General features: G+C 40.9%; 1 protein-coding gene across 3 annotated transcripts in view; it reads right to left on the minus strand.

Moving 5' to 3' along the window:
• Positions 1 to 9888: 9888 nt before the first annotated feature.
• Positions 9889 to 17637, minus strand: part of LOC119173901 (sodium- and chloride-dependent GABA transporter 1-like) — a 57502-nt gene continuing 49753 nt past the window's right edge. For all 3 annotated transcript variants that reach the window (XM_075895307.1, XM_075895308.1, XM_075895309.1), the window contains exons 7-15: positions 17226 to 17360; positions 16891 to 16994; positions 15561 to 15685; positions 14593 to 14705; positions 13475 to 13603; positions 12312 to 12414; positions 12115 to 12215; positions 11246 to 11416; positions 9889 to 10226 (exon numbers count right to left, since the gene is read on the minus strand). In XM_075895307.1, the coding sequence (XP_075751422.1) occupies positions 10134 to 10226; positions 11246 to 11416; positions 12115 to 12215; positions 12312 to 12414; positions 13475 to 13603; positions 14593 to 14705; positions 15561 to 15685; positions 16891 to 16994; positions 17226 to 17360 (1074 nt within the window). In that variant the 3' untranslated portion in view covers positions 9889 to 10133. The remainder of the gene's footprint in view (positions 10227 to 11245; positions 11417 to 12114; positions 12216 to 12311; positions 12415 to 13474; positions 13604 to 14592; positions 14706 to 15560; positions 15686 to 16890; positions 16995 to 17225; positions 17361 to 17637) is intronic.

A 17637-nucleotide genomic window follows, 5' to 3' on the forward strand; every position in this document is an offset into this window, starting at 1 on the left:
AGCCTTCCGGAACCAACGCTTCAGGTGCTTCGCCTACTCCATTAGATTCTGGCAAACTTCGAGAACATTCAACTATCGCTGTTCCAGAGATCAACAGGAGGAAGAAGTGGAAGTCATAGCCGCCCTCCAGCTAAGACTCGAGAAGCAGCGACTCTATAGTTACTCGCCCTTCAACATGCAGACCAACCTTCCATAACCTCTCGCCCCCGTCTCCTTTATCGCCCTTTTCGCGGTGCTGCGGAAATCTGATCAAGATGAGCGTCAATTCGTCATTGCTGAAAGCGCACAGCAAACAGCAGATTCCCAGCTGCATCGTAAAGGCGAAGCTCTCTTGACTCCACCGACGCTGCTGAATGACAACTGCAAGCCAACATCGTGCAACATCGAGCATTCCAGCCGGAGGTAACGCAAAGCGAGTGCGCCTAAGTTTGCCAAATGTGAATCCGGTTTCATGGGCGACGAAATCATCGCGAAAGACAAACCGGTGCTGATGCCTCTCGTTGATCTAGACGCGGTGGGGTCTGGACGCGCTCCCGGGATGTCTCGCGGGGGAACGGTTCATCCAAATACATGACTACCTGCTGGAAGCCTCATGCATAGAGTTTCCTAAAACTAACTAGAGAGGACTCTGGCGCTGTAACCGTTCAGCGACCATGGGAATTATGGTTAGTAAAGACATTTGCCCAGTCTTCGTACTTGCGGGCGACGAATCGTACTTGTGGCTTCGTTTGTTGCTGTGTTTCGGTATTGTTTTGAAAGAAAGATTCAACTCTTTAGAACTTCGTGACCCAGTTTGGAAAGGTAAGTCTAAAAGAATAGGGTGGTGAAGCGCAACCGCTGAACATTTGCTGATTTTTGTTTCGTGAGAAAACAGCTTTAAGCCACACGAGCGAGCACACACGGAGCCAAAAGCAGGCCAGAAGTACGGAGATTAGACAAATGAGTGTACTACCCATGATTTCCATGCTCGCTGAAGCGCCGTGCGTTGCAGCTCCCATAGACACTAGCGCCATAGTTCTCTCTAGTGTATATTAGGAAACTCTATGGCCTCAAGTACTTCGCAAGCCCATGCCATAAGTGTATATGACATCACTAGATGCCGCCTTGGGCAAGAGCGTCCAAGACTTCATTCGTAAAAAAATGGCAGTGGCTTAGCTCAGCTATACCAGGATATACGAAGCGTTAGCAAAGGTTCAGCTGATTATTTTTCCTTCTCCATGGCTATACCACAGTGGCAAACGCCAGTCAGAGGCGCTATCAAGCAGCTCCAGCGCAGTGTCAGATGGCAACTGCACAGGGAAGGCGCGCGCGTCGGCATCCATATGTCTACCAAGGCTATGACGGCACTCCTCTGGAAAGCGCACGCCGGCGGCGGCGAGTCGCGCGCGGCCGCGGCCGAGTGCGAGGAGGTGCCGGCTCCGGTGCGTGACACCACTGATCGTCTGCGCAGCGCATCGAATTGCGCGCACACCGGCGGCGAGCCGCACGCGGCGGCGGTGGAGTATCATTGCGCATGCGCAGACCAGTGCCACGCGAAATTCACTCAGCGAGGCCAGTGTAGCTAACGGTACAAAAATTGTGCAGATACATCCACTTCAAGTACACCGAAGACGAATGCGACATTATAGGAATAAAACATTTTTGACGTACGGCTGTTTCCGTCTTACTTTCATTTGGCCAAACTTCAGTAAATTTCTAAAAAAGGCAAACGCACGAAGGGGAGACAAAACGTTAGGTGGGCCGATGAGATTAAGAAGTTCGCAGCTACAACGTGGCAGCAGAAAGCAGAAGACCGGGTCGATTGGGATCATGGAAGAGGCCTTTGTCCTGCATTGGGCGTAGTCAGGCCGATGATGATGAAAATGTATATCCGTCCCTTGCTAGTCTGTAAGCTTTCTCGCTTCTTTCTTCTTTAGGAACATAATTTCATGGTGTAATGAAGCTTGTATATACAGGGTGTCCCACGTAACTGTAGCCAGAGTTTAAAAATATGCCAGAACACGTAATTACGACGCGACCAAATGCATGTTGCTCACCGTTGCCTGGAGTTCGTCAGGCTATTTTAAATGCGAAGCATTTCTTAGCGAACTTCGGCGGCTTTGCGCGTATCTATCTATCTATCTATCTATCTATCTATCTATCTATCTATCTATCTATCTATCTATCTATCTATCTATCTATCTATCTATCTATCTATCTATCTATCTATCTATCTATCTATCTATCTATCTATCTATCTATCTCTACATATATCTATCTATTTATCTATCTATTTATCTATTTATCTATCTATTTATCTATTTATCTATCTATTTATCTATTTATCTATTTATCTATCTATTTATCTATTTATCTATTTATCTATCTATTTATCTATTTATCTATATCTATCTATCTATTTATCTATATCTATCTATCTATTTATCTATATCTATCTATCTATTTATCTATATCTATCTATCTATTTATCTATATCTATCTATCTATATATCTATATCTATCTATCTATATATCTATATCTATCTATCTATTTATCTATATATCTATATCTATCTATCTATATATCTATATATCTATATCTACATCTATCTATCTATTTATCTATATATCTATATCTATCTATCTATTTATCTATATATCTATATCTACATCTATCTGTCTGTCTGTCTATATATCTATATCTATCTATCTATTTATCTATATATCTATATCTACATCTATCTGTCTGTCTGTCTATATATCCATCTATATATCTATATCTACATCTATCTGTCTGTCTGTCTATATATCTATCTATATATCTATATCTACATCTATCTGTCTGTCTGTCTATATATCTATCTATATATCTATATCTACATCTATCTGTCTGTCTGTCTATATATTTATTTTTATTTAATACATACTGCAGACCATGGTTAGGTCCAAGCAGGGGGGCACAAGAAGATAAAATGCAAAAATACAAACAATACAAGCAAACAAGGCACTTATACAGGGGGTAATTCATTCCACTCTTGTATCGTACGCGGAAAAAAAGTACTTGAAGGTGTCAGTAGCAGCAAAATATGGGGCGAAAGCATTCGGGTTGTGGTGCCTAGTAGGTCTTGTTTGTAACGGTGACAAGAACGGAGATGGGTCAATGGACAGTGCACCTTTACTTAGTGAAGAAAGGAAATCAAGACGGAAGCACTTTCTCCTGGATTCAAGGCTGGGGATTTTGTTAGCGAGCATTATTTGTGAGGGAGAATCAGTACGTGAGTATTTAGAGTAAATAAACCTTACAGCTTTTCTCTGAATTCTTTCTATTTTACGGATGTTGTGATTAGTGTAGGGGTCCCAGACTATACAGGCATATTCGAGCTTAGGTCTAATAAAGGTAAAGTAGCTGAGGAGCTTGACGTTAGAAGGGGAATTTCTGAGTTTGTGTTTTAAGAAGCATAGCTTACGAAAGGCAGATGAGCAAATATTGTCAATGTGTAAATTCCACGAGAGATTGCTGGTTAGTGTGACACCGAGGTATTTATGACTGGTGACTTGTTTCAATGGCGATGTTCCTAGTGTGTATTGATAGTCGTACGGAACTTTCTTTCGTGTTATGCGAAGATACAGTGTTTTGTCGGCGTTCAGCACCATTCCCCAGTTCTTGCACCATTCAAGTATATTAGTAAGATTGGTATTAAGTTCACACTGATCAGCACAGCACGAAACATCCCGAAACAAGACTGCATCATCCGCGAACAACCGAATTTGCACACCAGTTGTAATTTCATTAACAATATCATTTATATACAGTATGAAAAGCAATGGACCCAGCACACTTCCCTGAGGAACTCCCGAAGTGACATCAAGATAGCCGGACCCTATTCCATCTATTATGACCAGTTGTTTGCGGTTTGCCAAGTAATTTGCAACCCATGTGACCAGAATTTCGGGGAGGCCAATATTTCGCATCTTAAGAATTAATTTGTCATGTGGTACCTTATCGAATGCTTTACTGAAGTCTAGAAATATTGCATCTATTTGACCGGTGTTGTCTAAGGTGTGTGCAAACGAATGAAATACTGTAACTAACTGTGTGACGGTGGAGTACCCTTTCCTGAACCCGTGCTGGAAACCTGTTAGAGTATTATGGTCGTTTAAGTATTCAAGAATGCGAGTGGCGACAATGTGTTCCATTAGTTTGCAACAAGAAGATGTTAGTGATATTGGACGGTAATTTTGAAAACATAGGCGGTCGCCCTTTTTAAAGATAGGTACAACCAGAGCTATCTTCCAGTCTTCGGGAAGCTCGCCATACATTAAAGAAGTACGAAATAAAACAACAAGAAATTTAGCCAGTGACTCAGCATAGCGACGAAGAAATATGTTTGGAATGCTGTCGGGACCACATGATTTTTTTGTATTAAGGTTCAAAAGCATAGATAACACACCAGAGTAAGAAATAAAGCCAACATCACTAGGACGATACACTGCGGTATGCGCCAACATACATGCGCAAGAATCAGAGAATACACTTTGAAAGTGCTGGTTAAAATGCTGAGCAATTGCCTGCGGGTCTGAAATAACAGAACCACCCACTACAATTTCCTTCACCGGCTTCTTTTTTTCAGAAATATAATTCCAAAATTTACTGGGGTCATTTTTAATAAAATTAGGCAACAATGTTTTAAAATAATAGTCTTTGGAGCCACGAACCTCACGTGCCAAAGTATTCTTTATCTCTTCTACAAAGGGCGATTGTACATGTCTTTTTTTTAAGCGTTTAATTCTTCGCTTAAGGTGAATTATCTTCCGGGTTACCCAAGGCGTGTGTTTATAGACTCGTTTGCGCTTGTTTGGCACAAAATTTTGTACGCAGTGTTGGCACATTTCTTTAAATTTATTCCAAAGGGCGCATACGTCGTCCCCATCAAAATCATCAAGAGAAGATTCCAAATGCTCAATTATACATTCATCGTTAGCTTGTGAATAATCCTTGAAAGAGCGTGATGAACATTTATCAGTACTGACAGACCGACCCAATGGCAGAGAGGTACAAACAAGATGATGATCTGACAAGCCCTTTTCTACTGTTACTGTACTCTCTCTAAAGTCGCGGTGAACGAATACAAGATCTAGTACAGAACTGGATGTAGCGTTGACACGAGTGGGTTCTTTAACTAATTGGGTCAAGTCGTGAGTAAGCATTATATCAAACAAAATATGTATTTGTTTGTTGGATTCATAGTCTGTCTGGAACCGCTCCCAGTTGACTCCTGGGAAGTTGAAGTCACCAATCAGTATTATTTTGCTATTTTGGAACTGGAGCATGTGATCCCGTAATTTGGCAACATAATTAATTCCGGCATCCGGCGGTCTATAAAGAGCATAAAGAATGAAACTGAAGCCCCAACAAGACAATTTAAGACATGCGCACTCAAGCCCAAAAGGATTATCAACAAAGACGGCTTCTATTGATCTCTTGATCAAAACGGCAACCCCGCCCCCCCTAGATTCCCTATCTTTCCGGTATATATTGTAACCAGGGGGGAAAGCGTGGTCGTCACTTACATCACTGCGCAACCAGGTTTCAGTGACTACCGCAATGTGAGGGTCATGTTGAAGTAACAGAATTTCGAACTGTTCTGTTTTGTTATTGACACTTCGTGCATTTAAATTGATGATTCGCAGCTGTCGTTCCTTGCAGATGTTTATGTTATTTTGTGCGCCGTGTTTGTTAAAGGGTATGGAATGGTTCGTTTGGTGTTTACTCTTGCCTAGTGGGATGACCCTATTGCCAATGCACGGAGCCGTGCATTGGCAATAGGTTGCATTGGCAGATAGATATATAGATATATCTATCTATATATCTATCTGTCTGTCTGTCTATATATCTATCTATATATCTATCTGTCTGTCTGTCTATATATCTATCTATATATCTATCTGTCTGTCTGTCTATCTGTCGAGCCGCCAATGACATTTAGTAGCTCTCCTGGCCGTTTCGATAATGGTATCAATACCAAACTTGGTATGGCATAATATGACTGTATAAAGAACATATTTGAGTAGTCATAACATGTAAATCATGACATGGATGTCAGGAAAATCATGATTTACATTTCACGGTCCTGCAGCTTTTGCGATGGTTTCGTTCTCATGGCATGTTGCAAAACTGGTAAGGTATGGCATGATTGCATGGCGAACACAAGCGACAGACCCTAACATGAAAATTAAGACATGCGTGTCATCTAACAACATGACTACATGCCAAGCTCATGATGCGCTCGCGGGCGTTTCGCTAGCTTCACATATATCAAACACGGTATTATGTCACGTGAATCGATGACGAAGGTATGTGACTCGTGCAAACACGATAATCATGAGATATGTGTCATGTAAGAACATGAGTACATGTCAGAGTCAAGGGGCCAATACATTTCGACGTGACGCGATGCACGTGCTCGCCGGCGTTCATTGCGTCGCGTCACGCCTGGCGTTGCCACGCCAGGCATCTAACAACATGACTACATGCCAAGCTCATGATGCGCTCGCGGGCGTTTCGCTAGCTTCACATATATCAAACACGGTATTATGTCACGTGAATCGATGACGAAGGTATGTGACTCGTGCAAACACGATAATCATGAGATATGTGTCATGTAAGAACATGAGTACATGTCAGAGTCAAGGGGCCAATACATTTCGACGTGACGCGATGCACGTGCTCGCCGGCGTTCATTGCGTCGCGTCACGCCTGGCGTTGCCACGCCAGGCGCCAGTCCTGCCATATACTCGCAGGTGCGCGCCACGCTGCGTTGCTTTGACGCATGCGCGTTTCGGAGCGTCCGGCGTCCCTCCGTCACGAAATGAGGGAGACGCAGTGTTGTCTGGGTAGCGCATTGGCGCGAAATGCAGCATGTCGCATTTCACGCCGGCTGCTGTCGGGCCGCGCCGACGGACGCTGGTCGTGCCGGTCACGCCTGGTGTCAGGCTATAGAGTGCTCGCGTTTTGCTAACGTAGCGTCGCTGTGCTGAGCGTGCGCGCGCGTCAACGCAACATTGGTGTACATTGGGCCATCCATGATGCGCTCGCGTACGTTTGGCTAGCTCCACATATACCGAATTTTGTGCTACGTGACGTCAATGAATGGCAAAATATGACTGGTGCAAACATGATAATCCTGACGCGCGTGTCGTGTAAGAGCATGACAACATACCACGCTCATAGCATGCTCGCGGTCATTTCGCTAACTCCACATATATTAAATTTGGTATCACGTGCACGTGAATAGGTGACGAAGGTAAACGACACACCCAAACATGATAATAATGACACGAAAGTCGTGTACGACATCATTTACCTTCACCTCGGATCGTTGTGCTAATTTTGAAGTGACACATCAACCTTTCTCATTCGTGCTTCGTATATCATCGATTCTTACTGTACGTGGGATCTGCCAATTTTTCTGTGTTATAAATATTGTTTAATTAGATCTGTTTAATAAACGTGTGAAGGAACGAGAATGAATAAAGAATTTCAATCAGAAAGTTGTAGATCGGTTTACAAAACGTCCAACTGTCATGAACCGGTGCGAGAGAAGCGTGTAGTTCGTACGCGGAACGTTAAGGAGCATTAGAATCATCGTGCGCACTGGCGCACGAGCGGTTTTGCCACGTTGTATCTTTTGTACTTCGCGAACATTTGTAATTAGAAGAAAAACACTAATACTTAAACAGATATACAGTTCAAGACCCGCAGGTCGCGGGTTCGATTCCCGGCTGCGGCGGCTGCATTTCCGATGGAGGCGGAAATGTTGTAGGCCCGTGTGCTCAGATTTGGGTGCACGTTAAAGAACCCCAGGTGGTCGAAATTTCCGGAGCTCTCCACTACGGCGTCTCTCATAATCATATGGTGGTTTTGGGACGTTAAACCCCACAAATCAATCAATAAAATCAGATATAAAGTTCAAAACTATGTATTTGGACGTTTTGCAAACCGATCTACAACTTTATCATTGAAATTCTTAATATATTTTCGTTCCTTCAAAAGTTAGTTGAACAGATCTAATTAAACAATATTCGAGAACACGAAAAATAGTCTAACTCGAGGCAACGGTGAGCAACATGCGTTTGGTCACGTCGTAATTACGTGTTCCGGCATATTTTTAAACTCTGGCTAAAGTTACGTGGGACATCCTGTATAGTTGGCAGCCAGCAATCGTTCTACCTTCAATTGGCGCAAGACAACTGCCAGCACTGTTTTCTTGTGACGCAAGCTTTTTTTTACAGCCTTTCATAATTTGAAGACAGTTTCTTAGGTGTGCTCCTGCACCATCTTAATGTAAGAAATGAATAGGGGAGGAGTTAACGTTTGAGGTGTTATATGTGATGAAAGCACGTGCCGATACCGAAGACAGTGAAGTATGACGACGCCTTACGGGTAACACGACCTAAAAGATCACATTGTCATGCTACTTGCACTCGTAAGCATGGGCTGATGTTGAATATCATTCATTGAATTATGGCTAACGCCTTTTCGTGCAGTCTGAATGATGGCCAGCCTATTTGACCAGTGCTGACCAATGACGGCTAAACTGAAACCCAGCAGGAACGTACACAACCTTGCACGTGCGGAACCACATATATGCCTGTGTGCTGTTTCTTTTCTCGCAAGATTTAAAACTGGATTACTACCCGATGGAGTACGGTTTGTTGTCATCTCTCTTGCATAAGTCAATTTGACTCATGCCGTACGTATTCCTGCCATTTTTATCTTTCTTTTTGAAATAATCATGATTCCTTAGTTGTTGAATGAATTTGTGCTGAATAAACTTCTCGCGTTACATCTAATGAATAAGCCCACTCCTGCGATAGCCCCATGTAGCTGCAGTATATAAATAAACAATTGGTGATGGGGCAACAGTTGACAATCTGCTATTATGACACCAGTACTGTCTGCATTTAGTTTAAATGCATTTACTGACTAATAAATAATTTTTCTACAATAAATTTCCATCTCGCGACTCAACTGACAGTCAAGCCCGCATTGTTATCTTACCGCATTCCCATTATCCCCGCTGTCTGCTCAGCTTATTGGGATCCCAAAATCTGGCTTCTTCCCACAAGCGGTTGGCTTACAGAAAAGCCAGCTTTAAAGGTGTCATGCTCGTGCAGACGAATGGCATATATAGGAAATTTGCACGGAAGCTCCTTGGAGGAATTTTCCAGCGGTACGGGATAATTGTGGCCGCGTCCGTAGAAAACGTTAACCCGCAATAATTCTTGGATTTTTAAACATTTTCTTGTCGCTTTGGTAGCGCAACTATTGGGGGGTGCTGTTTTTGCGCAGTGCCACTTCCTTTTTTTACAGCTCCCAGCCAACGAAACATCAATTATAGTTATTGCGACTTTTAAATGAGAATGGGAGTCTAGGTTTAGCAGCAGTTTGTTATAGCAACTGAGCCACCGCCTGAATAAGCAGGTATTGAGTAGAGAAAATGCTGCTATTTTGGTATATAATTGCATAGAGTGCCACATGTCCTCAACTGTATCCACTCTGCGTGAGACAATTTCTTTCAAGGCTATAAAATCGCATTTTAGAAGATGCACACAAGAAATACTGTTTGCTAATTTGCACCCAGTAATGCCTGTATCTTCTTTCTAATTCATTTCCCCACCGTAAACAAATTCATTTTGAAATCCAGCTAACTAATGTGCAATACTAAATTCTAAAGAAACTATTATGGCAAGAGGCATCAAACATGCTTTAATAACTATTCCAAGGCACATGTGCTTGGTTCACAGAAGGTGAATTCCATTTATATGTTTCTTTAGATTGCACACGTCGCACTACTGAACTTCCTCCAATGACCTCTAGGTACTGAGAATAAGACAGAGACAGAGGGCTAAGGATTTTTGAATTCTTTTATATGTAAAAGAAAAGAGTGTTTTCATTCACGTGTGAACGTGCATTGCATTATAATTTACTGGCGATGTTGAGTAGAGCAGGCAGTGTGAAGACACACTTGATCCACAAAAATAGGCGATGTCGTACACGAAGGTGATGCATAGATACAATGCATGGGTGCGATGGTTGATGAGATGAAGTGACGCGTGATGATCTAGTCGACGGTGAACTTGGTCCTGAGTATCTATGGCTGAAGGGCTCTGTTGCTAAACGTGTACTCTTTCTCCTCTTTCTCACTATGTCCCACCACTTGTGGAGTAACGCCTGCCAGGATCCTCTGCAAGGCAGCAATGAGGCAAGATCATTAGTTACTGTAATCATCAGTTCATTTATTCCTCACCGACACCATTCTTATCACGCAATCTGACTCGCAGGCTACCTGTAACTTTCTGCTTATGTGCACCACTGGAAGAAAGGTGATGTGAAAGTGCTAGTAATCTCACTACTGATGCTATAGTCTTTTGCGTGCGTCAGTATACCATTACCATGTTTTGATATGAAACTACTGGTACTACATTAAACTAGGGCTACGATAATGAGACTAGGTAAGCTTCGATGGCAAGAATCATTGAATTCATTGGAGTAAACATTGTGTTTAGTTCTAATACCAAAAGTGCTATTTCGGACGACCACACTATTGAATTATGTTATGGAAGCTTTTTGAGCAAATGTGAGTGGTCGTAGCAGCCCTATGACACTGATAACATTTGACACGATGGCCACTTTGGCAAAATAGGAGAATTAAACATCTGGATTCCAGAATGGTATTATGGTCAGAAAATGGTTAAAGACTGAATGCAGTTTTCTGTCCTGGTCTCAAATATGTTATTTCATACTCGCTACAATATTATGATCGGTACTTCAAGCAACAAATTCAGGAGTCAAAATACATTTCCCAAGAGGTCGATAGCAAACTTTGCTGTTCAAAACACTCTTAGGATAACCAGTAAGACAATGCGAAATCCCTTTTTAACATTGAACATATCACTGCAGTATGTGCATGTTGCCAGTACTTCTAGCTCTGCTGCATCAGGGTTACCTGCATTTTTGGCGGGGTAATAAGAATACTAGCGAGAATATTGCAATGCTATTCTTACAAAGCTTCAGTTAAGTATTTTCACTTTGTAATGATGCATAATTACAATATTGACCCTTAAATAAAGCAACTCATGTACCTCTTTAGGCCACCAATATACAGCAAACTTTTGTTGTAAGAAAAGTTTGATCAACTATGACATATGAGAGCTAGATGGATAACTAGCAACCTAGCAAGTGATACAGCACCGGTTGCCTTACCTCTCGTATGGAGCCAGGCGTTGTGAGGAGGAAATAGATCATGTACGCAGGAATCATGATCATGGAGGCGAGTGCCATAAACCATCCTAGCATCTCTCCCCACCATGGGTATGCATATGTCTTGGCGTATACGATCGGCTGGTACTTGATCACAGAGAACAGGAATATGGCCTGCACAGTCAAATGAGGAGGCACTTCATAAGCAAGCACTATCTTGAACTAGTGTTGTTTGAACTAGTGTTGTTAAAGCATAACATCATTAAGGAAGAATGGACAATAAAAATAATGGAAATGGTGTGCAACAAGAATACAACATTCGCTCTGTTTAGCACTTTATTGGGCATTGAAATGGAATTGGAATATTTCTTCTATATATTAACACTCCATCCTCGAAATAACGAATTCATATATAACGAATTATTGGTTATAACGAAGTAAAAGAACTATAGCTTTGCCGCAGATAGTGTTAGGAATAACTGTTTATAACGAATTTCTTGATATAATGAAGTATTTCAACGCAGATGTGAGTTTCTTATAATGAGGTTTGAGTTCTTTCCAATGAAAGACATGTTTCCGGGCAGTTCACTACTGTACAGTTGTAGCTTTACCTGTGAAGCTGTGAGCAAGTAGACCTTTCTCAACCTCTAAATGACAACTCAAGAACTGTCATTATAATTTGTATTTTTATAATTACGATCTAGATGATTCAACTACTCTAATTTTCTTTTGATGAATGCTAGATTTCAAATTAAAGCTAGAAATTTTAGACTTTCAAGCAAGTTCAGTTTAAAATGTTGCACATCACTGTTTTAAGCAAAGTAGATTTTAGAAGTAATGATCACGTGAAAAAACTGCCATTTTGTGCTTACCACACACATGACTGGTATAAATATGGACCAGCTTAACCGGAATAGGGCACTTGGGCGACGCCCAAGCATTTCCTTGATATTATCAGAGATGTTGCTGGTACCTGTAAAAAAAATGAAGACAGAGGCATTGTCAGCTTACAAGAGAACGAAAAGGACTTGAATTTATAACGAAATGTTAATTATGCTTATGTACTCACCATATATCCATGAAAGTGCGACGGCCTGGAAGAACACTATAAATAGCAATGTGATGCCAGTGACAGCATAGTTGTCCATCAACTGTAGAAGATACATGCCACCCTGTAGGAAGAAAACGAGTAAAGAGAATGTTAACAAATATCGCTTACAGAAACTTCAGAGGCATCAAAATGCTTCAGCAAAAGCTTTCCAAGCATACACGTGAGCCTTTGATATTGGCGTTGTATTGACACAAAAATATGCACCTTGAAATGTTTATTATAAGCAGATACTTGATACATTCTGATAAAAGCTCTGAATTTGTATTTACTTTATTATATCTGTAAATTTTTTAGCCCAATTTTGATATATAGTGCTTTGATAGTATAACAAGGCCAACAAGTTTTCTTGGGCAGATATATCTCGCTCGCTCAGAGTGAAGACTCATTGTCACAATGATAGTGTCATCAACAGTAGGGGAAGAGGCAAGTAAAGGCATGCAGTTGTGTCACTTAATTGGGATATCTTGAGGTATCATGGCTGCCATTACTATGCATGAAAATAAACAGCCCACACGAAGCGACTGCAACTGTAGGCCCACTTTTCCCTTGTATTCACAATGATATTAGCCCAGACATGCAAAGCACCAGTTAAGAATGAATTTTATCCATGCAGAGCACACAATGTGCAGCCCTTTGCTAATCACTGGGAAGTCTACGTGCATCCATTCGCTATTCTTTTCGGCCCACGCTTGCATACTTATGAAACCAACAATGTAATAATGCTAATTGATGGAGTTTAATGTTCCAAAACCACGATATGACTATCTGAGATGCTGTAGTGGAGGGCTACAACTTTGGCCTGCTGGCTATCTGCGGAAAACAATGGCTACGGTATAATTGCACCTATGTAATTGCTCTATCATTGATGTAATAAAATTAGCAGTACTTTGAGATTCCACTGTTTGCAGTAAAATGTGACCACTAGAACTGTCCTTGCAATCATACTTGTTGGGCTGGCCATTAGCTGTGTCTACGCATTGTAGCTGTAAGTTTTGGTGCGCTTATATTTCTTAAAGTTATGTGAAGACTGTCCGCGAGGTGCGCTAGCATCAAGTAGGTTTCACAAGTGCGTTTTGAATCCTCACAAGCTAAGAAAATCAGAGGGCGTGTGACTGACTTACCTGTGTGACCATAGGAAGCCCAAGGAGAAACTGGAACACGACCATAAGGAACGTAATGAGCTTTCGTCGCGTGATCAGCTGCGGCCATTGGTCGATTATACCAGCCACTATTGCTTCAGAAGGGCAGAACTGTAAAGAGATTAGTAGGAGAAAAAAAGTTAGAAAGTTGGTAGTTAGCCACATTCATCTGATCTACTCAACCTAACCCTATTTATCAAATGTTTCTGTAAGCCAATAATGCCAAGAAGTGCTGCCTTAAGACATACTGGAGGCAAACAGTACACTAAGTAGACAACGCATCTCAAATTGAACCACAGTTATGTATAAGTAGTGTATTTGCCAAATTTAATTTGTGCAAACTAAGACACATGCAAGAAGATATTTTCACAAAAGATGTAAAAAATGCACACACACAATGGTTCATGGCAGTTCATTTGAAATTCACTGAATCGGCCGTACTTTTTTATTACTTTGCTCAGGCACACCTGTATTTAAGCAGTGAAGCTTCAGAAGTGTGGCATTTGCTGTCGCATAATGTATATTTAGAAAAATCACTATGCATACCAACTTGAACCCCGCTCCCAACTCTAGTGTGAACTTGGTAAGCTGGGCACATGGCAAAACTGCCTCTATTGAACCACTAGTTTTTCCAGCTAAGGGTCATATAGTGACTTGTTGGGGGAGTTGGTTCATTCTTAATGAGCTTATGGCTCGAAAAAAAAAACCGCACAAAAAAAAGGACAAGCGCTTGTCCTTCTCTCGTGTTTTTTTCCCACCATAAGCTCATTAAGTTGTTAACAATCACATGCTTTTTTCTCACATCCACGACATATGGATTACGGTACTTGATAAAGTCTCACTGCACTTGAATGACTTCAAATGCCATTGTGACAGCAGTGACTGAAATTTACCTGCAGTGTAATCGCAATTATAAAATTTAATGAGGTGCATGCCTTTTGCTTCATATTTTCACAAGGTAATTAGACCTGCTAATTTTCAATATCTATGATTACACGGTTGTGAATCTCAAGATACAGTTTCATATATAAATACACAAAGAATCTAAAAAATATCAGAAGTATCAGAAATTGTTGCGATGGCAACCAATGCAGCCTTACCTGACTGTTTATTCCCAAACAGAGGAGCATAACGAAAAACAGTATTGACCAGACTGTTGAAGCTGGCATCCGGGTGACAACCTCGGGATAAACAAGAAAAGCCAAGCCAGGTCCTGTGGAGGAAAACAGAGAGTGGAAGGAGCATACTTTAGAAACTTTAAAATATGCATGTAAGCATTGCTGCCTATCACAAGGCCTGTTGAAGCAAACAGAGACCTTTGACGAAGAATACATTAAAAAAATGTGAAATTATATGCTTAGACAGTGTGTATCCATTACATCTAAATATAAGCAACGAAGTGGTGGAGCCAAAGAACATGTTTTAGTAGTGTTACTATGTAGGCACCAATGTAGGCAGCCAAGAAAAACAAAATGATGTTTTGAAATTTTACATGTACAAATAAAAGTAAGAATTAAAGAAAGAAGCCTCATGTCTGGTGCAAACTAGACATAGAACTTCCAGATTATAAATGCAACACTGTGACAATTTAGTTGCAGTGAAGGAAATCTACATAATCACTGTTTCAGGGTATTTGTGTAATAAACCTGCCATAATGACAGAGTTGGTCAGTGCAAGCCATAGTCATCATGGGGGCGGTTCAAAGTCTCATCAAGCTTTGGCATCATATACTATATCAATTTGTGAGCAGTAAAAATACATATTTTTATGCATTTAGTGTTAAACATTGTCTCAAAGCAGCTAGGATGAAGAATGTGCCCAACATCCATATTGTCATAAATAATAACATTGTCGTCACATTTCTTATAGCTGCATTAGAAGAAGTTGCGGCATAAATGCTTGTCATGTCCTCTGAGCAGCTGCGTGATATTTCAGAACCTCGTACAGACCGTACTTGTAGTGTCATAATGAGTGATTGATGTCACATTTTAGAAACATGTTTACTTTTTAATGTGTAAAAGAATGTTCTCATTATGCAAAACAATTTTAATTTTAGAAGCTTTCTTACCTGACTTTACTACATCACCAACTGATTTTTCAGCTACATAAGCCATGTGACCGAGTACAGAGAATATGACCGTTCCGGCTAGAAGACTTGTCAGGGGATTGATGGAACAAACTATTGCCGAGTCCCTGTGAATAGGCAATAAGAAAGCAAACAAGAAATTTTTTCAAAAAAGTTGTTCTGCTTCAATGCGTTCGTGAGGAAGACGTGAATATGGCAATAAAGCAATAACGAACAATGACTGAGAAGCTATAATATTAAGATTTTATCGATGCCAGAACAGAGGAAGTTTTTAGCTCCCTCTGGCAGTAAGACTTAGCATGAATCATGACTTATTAAAAATCTGGCTGTACAATGCACATTCATCATAATCAAAAGTAATGTCATAGTAATGTGTAATGTATCTCACTTGATGTTAATGTTACAACGGCAGCAAGTGACAGGTCACATAGCACAAAATTGTTGCTCTAGGTTTCTGGATATCAAACGCTACTGATCTAAAACCAGTGAAACCAGCTGTAGAAAGCTGAGTGATTTGACAAATCTGCATTATGTCCATGTCATGCTATTTGCATTTGCCAATACTCTATTTTAGGCAGGAGACACAGTGATATCAAACCACATCTAGCAATCTGCAGTAGTATTCATGTGAAGGCAGAATTGACAAGAATTTAATGTTCAGGACAAACCATGAAATACAATCTGTATCTTAAAGCATGACAGACACTATGCACACTTGTTATGTTCATGACTCAATCTCACTGACATACGAAAACAAAAAGCCGATTCACTTGTCATTGTGCCATTATTGAGTAATCAGCATGGTGTAAGCCCAACAGCTGAGTAATTAAATAAGTGCATCTATTTAAATGAGTTACAACAGATATGAAAGTAAATTCAATTTACTCCTTTAAACAACACTGCTGGTCTGCATAAAGGTCAATCAGACCAAACAAGCATGTGTCCTGCCAACTTATTTGATTTAAACTCTGAGTATGGCTTCAAAAATTTGGAAATGAAAAAAAAAAGAACACGTCACCATAATAGTGAACTCTTATAAAGCAAGTAGAAAGGTGCTGAAAGAAACACAACAAATGAGTATAACTATCAATACAACTTCTTGCCATATACTTGCCATTCAACACACATCCTCCTGTTCAGTGGTAAATAGTACGAATGGTTAAAATAAATGCGACTTCATGTGCAGTAGAAATCAGTGAGTCATGATGAAAAATGGCGAGCGAGGGTAAGGAGGAAAGCAGTCGAAAAAACATGATGATGGTTCGAAACGTCGAAGTGCGCCAAGGTGATAAAAGTGGGCGTGGACTCTAACCTGAAGAAATTTTGGTGAAACTTGTTGTAGCTACCTAGCGTCACCACCGAGCCAACGCCAATCCCAAAAGTATAGAACACCTGAGTGCCTGCAGCAATCCACACCTGAACGAAGAACACACCGGAAGAGAAAGAAGAAAAAAAAACGAAGAGGCATATTATAACAAGCTGCAACAATATCAGTAACATTTGGTACTTGTTAAAAATGTGCGACAAACGGGACAGCATGGATTAGTTGTCATGAGTGCTATAGCAGCTTTTTTTGGGGGGGGGGGGGGGGGGGAAGGGGTAAGAGGAAAAGCTGCCTAGCCAAATGATGCTGGGCTTTTTTCTCACCTTTGGCTTGAGCAACTGGCTCCAGTCCGGCGTGACGTAGAACAAGAGCCCGTCGATTGAGCCTTGTAATGTGACGCCTCTTACAAGCAGCACGAAGAGGCAAACATAGGGAAAGATGGCCGTCACCCAGACAATCTGCAAAGGATGTAGATGATTGAGTGAATAAGGATGAACTTAAAATCACGAGAGATGTGACGAAAGATGTTGGCTTGCAAAAGTGGCATGGAATGATTTTTGCTTATTGCGTAGAAAAAAAGTTGCATTTCTCCTGTTGTCACATAATATACATTGAATTGACACATATTTATACTGAAAGTCATTAGTGTATAACGAAAGCATTGTATAAGAAACCTTTGCTTATCTTGCATTATGTAACAATATTTGTTTTTAATTAAAACAATAATTAGCCAGT

Source organism: Rhipicephalus microplus, chromosome 5 (genome assembly GCF_043290135.1).
Source record: "Rhipicephalus microplus isolate Deutch F79 chromosome 5, USDA_Rmic, whole genome shotgun sequence".
Taxonomy (NCBI): Eukaryota; Metazoa; Arthropoda; class Arachnida; order Ixodida; family Ixodidae; genus Rhipicephalus; species Rhipicephalus microplus.